The sequence below is a fragment of the Sebastes umbrosus genome, chromosome 13 (assembly GCF_015220745.1).
Source record: "Sebastes umbrosus isolate fSebUmb1 chromosome 13, fSebUmb1.pri, whole genome shotgun sequence".
Taxonomy (NCBI): Eukaryota; Metazoa; Chordata; class Actinopteri; order Perciformes; family Sebastidae; genus Sebastes; species Sebastes umbrosus.
The window spans coordinates 17,359,418-17,368,136 of NC_051281.1; the positions used below are offsets into that span (position 1 = coordinate 17,359,418).

An 8,719-nucleotide genomic window follows, 5' to 3' on the forward strand; every position below is an offset into this window, starting at 1 on the left:
AAAATAAAGAAACTCCTAAGATTAGGCTAAAATGGAGCAAGTGAATTGAATTTTGACATCCATTTATATCCTAATTTAAACAGCTCGACCTACAGCCTAATTCCTCATTTTATAATATTGTTCGATACAGCCCCTTCTCTTATTTCCTTGTACATATATAATTATGTACAACGGGGGAAAGGTGCGAGAACAAACCACTTAAACCTACAATTTACTCAACAAGTCCTGCAGATAGCTGTAATTGCTTAGTTGAATATTCGACAACCTAATTTTCAGTTGTCGACTCGCTGCCCTTGGGAAAGTCCTTTGAAGTGAAAGTGAAAAGGGGGGATTTCAGGAAAGTAATTAATTTCACCGAGCGCGATTAGAAACACTTCAGACCTTCCTCGGCAAATTCTGTGTATTTACCACTAAAATGCCACAATATCAGAAAATTAAAGAAGACATTCTTTACCTCTCTTGTCGTCTTTTTACGCACTACTTTTTCAATGGCATGTGGGGGAATTGAAGGGGGCATGCAGGATGAAAGGTGAGAAAGTGGTGTGACACCAAAAGCTGGTTCAATTAAACAAATGATGAAGAAGGAAGAAGAAGAAGAAGAGGCGATTAAGCGTGTAATGATAAATAAAGGAGAGTCTTCAAGTGTCTGATGGCTCAGATTCAATACAAGTTCAACCTGTCTGCTGCAAACATGCAGTCAAACCCAAAATGCATCAGTGTTATTATAGTGAAAGGCTCATCTCACACATACATGCTGCCACCAGCAGGTATTTCAGGTGCAGCTTAAGTCAAATGAAGTTAATTACTTTTAATTGATCTGAACAATTCCCATGTGATGAGTTTGCTAATTAGAATAAATATTCCAGAATATGAAACTAATGAGTTTGAAACAAAACAGCCGAGGTTAAAAACACTCCGCGCGCATAATAAATAAAGATATATGAGATGCGTTTCCTCCTTCAAACAGGGTGGGATTTTTTTTTTTTTTTTTAAAGTCGTCTGCGTGCTTGGTGCCCAATGCGCATGCGCCAGTGGCACTTTCACTACCTGCCACACACAAGCCTGTATTTCACATGGGGCAAGCTGGAGTTCTCATCCACTTGCGTAAAAGCTGCTGCTGCTGCTGCTGACAGACTCAGAGGACAAGAGGAAAAACAAGACAGCAGGGTGTTTTTTTCCCTTCTTCTTTCTTTGCTAAAGGCTGTATCACCGGTGGATGCCACCATGGAGCAGAAAACATAAAGTCGAGCATTCATAAGGACGCAGCAACTTGTACTTTACTGAAGATATTCATCGGTGGGATGAAGAACTGAAGTCTTAAAGTAAGTAGCCAAAAGCTCTGCTGTTGTTATTGTGAAGTTAAATGAATATATAACTGGATTATTCAACTTTTTTTCTTTTTAAAGAGTCTTTAAAGTGTGCGATTTTTATTCTCATGTAATTTCTTATTTCTCACTTTTTCTTTTTCCAGCGAGTTTGTGCCAAAACATGTCTAAACCAATGGATCACGTCAAACGCCCAATGAACGCCTTCATGGTCTGGTCCAGAGCCCAGCGCAGAAAAATGGCTCAAGAAAACCCGAAAATGCACAACTCCGAGATCAGCAAGCGACTAGGAGCCGAGTGGAAACTTCTCACGGAGTCCGAGAAGAGGCCGTTCATCGACGAGGCAAAGCGACTGCGAGCGATGCACATGAAGGAGCACCCAGACTATAAATACAGACCAAGGCGGAAGCCCAAGACTCTGATGAAGAAAGATAAGTTTTCCTTCCCGGTGCCGTACAACCTCGGAGAGCACGACGCGCTCAAAGTCAGCGCGCTTTCCGCCGCTGGACTTTCGGACTCCTTCATGGGTCATCCGGACAAAGCAGCAGCGGCCGCGGCTGCAGCAGCTGCGAGGGTTTTCTTCAACCCGTCCATGACGAACCCATACTCCTTTTTCGACCTGGGATCCAAGATGACTGAGCTTTCGCCGCCTTCGTTTCCATACGGGTCTCCGCTGGGCTACGCGTCCAGTGGTGCTGCAGCGTTCGCCGGAGCTGGAGTCGGTGTCAGTGCCGGCACGCACTCCCACACGCACTCCCATCCGTCTCCTGGAAACCCGGGCTACATGATCCCTTGTAACTGTACTGGCTGGCCCTCTGCAGGACTTCAGCCTCCCTTAGCATACATCCTGCTCCCTGGGATGGGAAAACCTCAACTTGAACCGTACCCTGCATATGCTGCAGCGTTATGATAATAAGGCCCGAAGCTTTTGGACTTCTTCTTCTTCTTCTTCTTCTTCTTCTTCTGAGAAATGAAAATGTGAAAACAAAAAACAAACAAAAAAAGCTATTCATGCAAGAGTTTTATTATGCATGCACAAAACTTGTACATGTGATGAAAGTGCTCGTAGTCTCAAGATATCACATGTGTATGTATATTGATTAATGCCTTTATCTATAAGGTAACTGCTTATTTGGAGAACTCTCTAATCTTATTATCACCTCCACCTCTAAAAGGACTGAAGGATGGCACAAAATGCAACACATTTTGTGAAAAAAAACCCACTTTGAAAAGGTACACTAAACTCGATTTCTATCTTTTTTTTTTGCAAAGTTGCACCTGCTTTGACTAACCTGTTGGAATCAAGGGCAGCATTATTATAACAATGAGCATATTAATCACAGGATCTCCTCTCAGATAACTTGTACATGTGATGAAAGTGCTCGTCGTCTCAAGATATCACATGTGTATGCATATTGATTAATGCCTTTTATCTAAGGTAACTGCTTATTTAGAGAACTCTCTAATCTTATTATTACCCAACCATCACCTACAGGACTGAAAGATGGCACAAATACAACACATTTGAGAGCATTTTGTGAAAAACCCATTTTAAAAAAAGGTACACTAAACTCGATTTCTATCTTTTTTTTGCAAGCTTTGACTTACCTGTTGGAATCAAGGGCAGCATTATTATAACAATGAGCATATTAATCACAGGATCTCCTCTCAGATAAGTTTCATACATGTGTATGTATATTGATTAATGCCTTTTATCTAAGGTACATGCTTATTTAGAGAACTCTCTAATCTTATTATTATTATTACCCAGCCATCACCTACAGGACTGAAGGATGGCACAAATGCAACACATTTGAGAGCATTTTGTGAAAAAAAAACATTTTAAAAAAGGCACACTAAACTGGATTTCTATCTTTTTTTTGCAAAGTTGCACCTGCTTTGACTAACCTGTTGGAATCAAGGGCAGCATTATTATTACAATAATCACAGGATCTCCTCTCAGATAACTTGTAATTCATGGATCAAGGAGGATTTATCACAACATTTCTCTCCCCTCTCTCTCTTTGAATGACTGTAAATGTGTACAGATAAAAACGACTCTAGTTTATTTGCCGTTATAGGCTTAGTGTTTTTGAGATATAGGGCCAGGACACCTAAAACGCATTTCACTAGAGATGCGGTGTATATTTTGAGTTTTTAAACCGTTTTATAGATGTCTGTAATATTTATTGTTTAGTGGAATCTATGGTGAAACCCAGACAATTTACAAAAAGGACAAGACTAGTTCTGTAATATTTTGCACATGAAACGTAGAGGATGTAATTTATTTTGAAGGTTTGATTCATCAAACCAGTTTTTCTTTTCTTTCTCTCTCTCCTCTCCAAAACAGTTAAAAAAAAAAAAAAAAAAAAAATTTAAATGCAGGTGGAAGTTTATTCTTCTTCATCATACCCTCCTACTCCTCGTATCATGTGCAGCAGAAAAGAAAAAAAAACGTTTTTAACTAACTCTTCTGGAATTTGTATGTTTTTTGTGTTTTCTTTAACCTCCGTTATGTACTTTCAACCTATTGCTACTGTTCACTTGTTGAGCAAAAAGGACTCTACAATAAAAGCGTATTCGGATTAAAAACGGAAGAGGAATCGCAGGCTGTAGTTTCTTGATGAGATGAACAAGATTGTTATCTTTTCTTTTTTTTTTTTTTCCTGCTCCTGCTCCTCAGTCCAGGTGAAGTGTAAGGTATCCATCCTCCAAAGGCTGCTTTTGTGCGCCTCTTTGAATGGCAAAGACTGGGGGGTGGATGGGAGGGGGATCTAAATCAGCCCATTGTAATCAAGAGCCAAAACCTTATTTATCACAATTTTAATCGTGAATAGGAGGGAAGATAAAACTTGTGTGGTACTCTGAGCTTTCTTTTCCCATGCAGGAAGGAACAAAAAAAAAAAGGTGCTTTTAGGCTGCAGAACAAGCTCGTCTTTGAGGCTTTAAAACAAAACCTGAGAAAAGAAAAACATAATATGAATTAAAAGACACTTTTTTTTTCTTTTTTTTTTTAAAGAAGCATCACCTGTCCTAAGGAGTGCAGGTGTGTGTTAATGGGTCCATATTAGATCTTGTGCAACCTGCTCCTCCTCCTCCTTATAGGTTACACTGCAGAGATTAATTCATAAGGATCAGAGCAGATTATGCAAAACTAATTTGGACAGTCCAGGGATAATTATCTCCGCCACGGTTAATTAAACCCTTTCACCACTATGGTCTTCATTGTAACACCCCGATCACTTCTTCTCTTCTCCAAACGGAACTTCCTTTTATTGGCCCCCGAAAATAACGCGCAAGTTGACCTTCATTTAGTCTGGGGAAAAAAAATTAATAATATTTTTTTGACACCCAGAATTTGTTATGTGACTTTTTCAGGCCTATATACATTTATATGTATTATTATTATTATTATTATTATTATTAATAAAATTCCCATAGTTATTTTTTGTTATGTGACTTTGCAAGCCTATATACATTTATATTTATTATTATTAAAATTCCCATAGTTATTTTTTGTTATGTGACTTTGCAGGCCTATACATTTATATTTATTATTATTATTACTAAAATTCCCATAGTTATTTTCTTTATGTGACTTTGCAGGCCTATACATTTTATATTTATTATTATTATTAAAATTCCCATAGTTCTTTTTGTTATGTGACTTTGCAGGCCTATACATTTATATTTATTATTATTAAAATTCCCATAGTTCTTTTTTGTTATGCCACAAAATGAATTGGTGTAAATAACAAAATGTTTTAAAATAATAATAATAATAAAAAAGGGCAAAGCCAGTGTGATCAAAACACAAGAGAAGGTCTGTAAAAAATAACTTGCATTACGAGTTCAGTGAGTGGCCATTTCTTTCTCTTTTCTTTTGGCCTTTTTATTATATATTTTTTTTTTTTCTTGAGGAAAAAGGGGAAGAAAGCTGAAAGAACTTTTTTCTTTTCCTTTTTCTTCTTCTTCTCTGGGAGCGTTTAGACGGTCGAGGAGGTTTTGTCTGGGAACAAAAACGTGGGTTGGGAGGTTTTGTGAGAGTGTTGTTTGTTGAAGTGGAGCTCAGCAAAAGCGGCTGCTTTCCCTCATTGTGATGAAAGCAATCAGTGGTATTTGGAAAACTGTTAGCATTGTGCACTTCTTCTGTGTCCGTTGTGGAGGATTTCTTTTCACAAGGTTTTTTTTTTTTTCAGCCGATCCAGCTGGCCGGAGTGAATAGCACTGCAATGTGTACACGCTTTGTCCCTGCAAGCCCTTCAAGTAGCCCACATTGAATAGAGTGAGTTGACACTGCATGACAGTGAAACAACATAATAAAAAATACATGAGCGCATGAATAGAGGCAGGCGCATAAATAAATAAAATGGGTGGCCAAAACTGGATAAACTGAATGACAAAACGGTGAAAGGGGAACAAAAAGATATTTAACACGCTAGATTAGCATTAGAATGCAATCTACAAGCCAGAACAATTGATGAATAGGTTTACCGGCCAAGAAAGAAATGGACTAAATGCCTTTTGAATAGATAGCCTATGTTTTTTTTTCTGTCTTTAAGATGGGAACTGAATGGGGGAAAGGTGGACATGCAACTATGGAAATAAGTGAGAAAAAAAACTTTTTTTCTTATATAAATTGTTTTTCACTCTTTTATCCAAAGATCCTCAGTAAATCAGGGGGCAATACAAATCTGTTTCCCAGGATAAGATTTTGTGATAAATAATAAAAAAAAATATTTTAATAAACCAAAATGAATACTCTAAACACATTCCTTGACTTTTTGTTCTCTCTCCTCACACAGCCCTAAAATAAGTATTAACTATAATCAATTCTTTGAAATTAATCACACATTTCTTTTTTTTATTTGACCTTTATTAAACCAGGTAAAATCAATTTAGAACCTCATTTACATTTAATGATGACCTGGCCAATAGGCAGCAGCAAGAGTATACAAACACAGTCCACATAAGCGACACAAACAGCACAGATACAGTATGACAAACATACAGTATGCCATGACAAGACATGAGAAAATGGCTAAAAACAGCATAGGTAAATAAATAGGTCAGAAATTAATAAACACTATGTACAAAAAAAAGGTGGATTACTGGATGTTCTTTGTAAAATTGTAATGGAAAAGAGAGAGAGAGAAGTGAGTGGTCCCACTAATCTAAATATTCTCAATCCACACAATAGTGAGAATAAGTTTCTGAGTAAGATGATGGGTGCAACATTGTGATAAGCATCTGGCCCTGATGTAGAAAGCTGTGAAGCTGCTGAACAATGTGAGCACTTGGCAGAAACACTGGATAAACTCAAGCGATGAAGAAGACTTTAATTGAAGACTTTATTTAATTTAACACTCTTAAACAAATGAGTCATTAGCTACTGTTTAGTAGGAGCCATTAGAATTCCCCCTTTCTTTGCATTATAGGAGGGAGTTTGAATTAGAAAATGTTCTTTAGTGAGAGTGTTTAACATGAGATAAAGACTGGTCCTCCTGCAGAAAGCAGTCTGTATGTTCATTTTAGTTGTCTGTTTAATTCACAACAAACAAGTTCAGTTCTTAAATGATACCGTTATGTGGTTTTAATTAAACCTTTATTCATATTGTTTCAAGAATATGCAGAGAAGGCCTAGAAAAATAATAATTCACAATTAAATATATTAAATTTAAAGCAATAATTAAAACACCAATGTGTTTTAAGATATATTGCAGATAAGCAATAACTAAAAAAATTGGAATTTAGTTTATATTTTAATTTGAAATTAAAATTAAAACCCTAACCACATTGCCTTGGTGTTTGACTGTATAGCTACTAGCTGTAAGGTTTCGGCAGAAGATTTAAAGCTATGGCTGCCTCATGTTTCCATAAGCCCCCCATCTGATGCCCTGATATCATTATGTCTTAGTGTTAAACCCTTTATGTGCCTGTAAGACATTTGTAGAAGTGAGATTAGGCAAATTAACATACATATGTATCACCGGTTCAACCATGTTGACCTTAGAGGGATGTACAATGGTTTCCCCATCCCTAATTCGCCCAGGGCATGCCCCACAAGCATGTGGATTATCACCTGGCTTCAATGGCTTGAGATGGATCATTTTAGTATTTTTCTGACATGAATAATACATCAATATCATCTCTTTGAGGATATTTTCTCTATTTGTTTGCAGGAGTCTGCTCCTTGCTCACCTGGTTGTCATAGCATGTGTGTTGCTGCGTGCAACGCTGGGAGATATACAGCCAGGGCTGGCTTCTCTGTGAGGAACCTCAAAGAGTCTTGATCACTGACTTTCTCCATCTCATTTTAGGCAAATCAAAGTGTGAAAAGTCTCTCCTGAAGCAATATCTCCATCATCAGGTTGGGTCAAGAATGTTTATGAAGGCTGTGTGCCATATTACCTGTAATCTCCAGAGTATGAAGTGCTGTAGTTCTTACTTCTCTATGCTCCCAGGAGGGGGAAAAGAAATGCCAAAAATTATCTTGCATTGCACCTTTTCCGCAACCCCTCAACGTGGCAAATCAAAGCCTCAAAACCGTGCATGTCACTGTGCCCAAGGTCACTGAGAGAAATGAGAAATCTCTGTGTACTGTACAGTCCATCCCTATAAACATGCCACACAGCCTCTGAAGTCTGACTCTGCTCTTAAGAAGTCCAAGTTTGTTTAATAGTACATAATGCAATAAGTCGATGGACCCCTGCTGGAGTTCAGAGAGGGAACGCTTGAATTAGGTTGGGGGCAGGTGGGTGGAGGTAGGAGGGGTTGGGTGATGGGTTGGGGGGGTAGTTGAGGTAATCATGAGTTTTGCAGGTGAGACGAGTGAACTGCCCTCACAGTTGTCTACCAGGTTGTTTGGCATTAACACATCCAAGAACGTTTGCAACGATATCATAGCCCTGCTGTTATTTATCACTATGCATTTTAAGACACTTCTTATATCAGTAGAATATTTCTTTAATTTTCCTACTCTGATCGTAGCTGATGAAATTATCCTCCTTGTGTGGAAATACACAGTGCTGGCCACATTGCTGATGTGAGAATACACTATTTTTGCGAGTATTACAGATGATTTAACCCTATTGTTCTGTTTGGGGGTCTTGGAGACCCGGTGTCCTTCGTAACAGCTAAAAAAAAACATACATAACATTGCTTTATCAGCTTAATATTTGTCATATTTTTTCTCCTCTCTCTTTGGGGTCTACGCTATTTCGTATGCTCTCTATTTGTACTTTCTGTGCAGCTCTCCCCCCTCCCAAATCCCAAATAAGTGTGTTCACAAACACACTTGTCAGTAGTCTATTTGTATTTCTGTTATTAGAGCTTTATAACAGTTTGGTCATAAGATATCGAACAGGGAGTTAAACCTCTCTGGCATCTAACAG

At 38.1% G+C, this 8,719-nt stretch overlaps 1 protein-coding gene across 1 annotated transcript; it reads left to right on the forward strand.

Annotated features, from left to right (window-relative positions):
* The first annotated feature begins 456 nt into the window (after positions 1-456).
* On the forward strand, positions 457-4,231 carry sox21b (SRY-box transcription factor 21b). The gene is made up of 2 exons (XM_037790871.1): positions 457-1,322; positions 1,472-4,231. Exon 2 carries the CDS (start codon positions 1,489-1,491, stop codon positions 2,233-2,235), a length of 747 nt encoding a protein of 248 aa, XP_037646799.1. The 5' UTR covers positions 457-1,322; positions 1,472-1,488; the 3' UTR covers positions 2,236-4,231.
* The last annotated feature ends 4,488 nt before the right edge of the window (positions 4,232-8,719 follow it).

Bases quoted from the DNA above. Each gene is read 5' to 3' on its own strand.
- sox21b (XM_037790871.1), top strand. From the start codon at position 1,489: ATGTCTAAACCAATGGATCACGTCAAACGCCCAATGAACGCCTTCATG.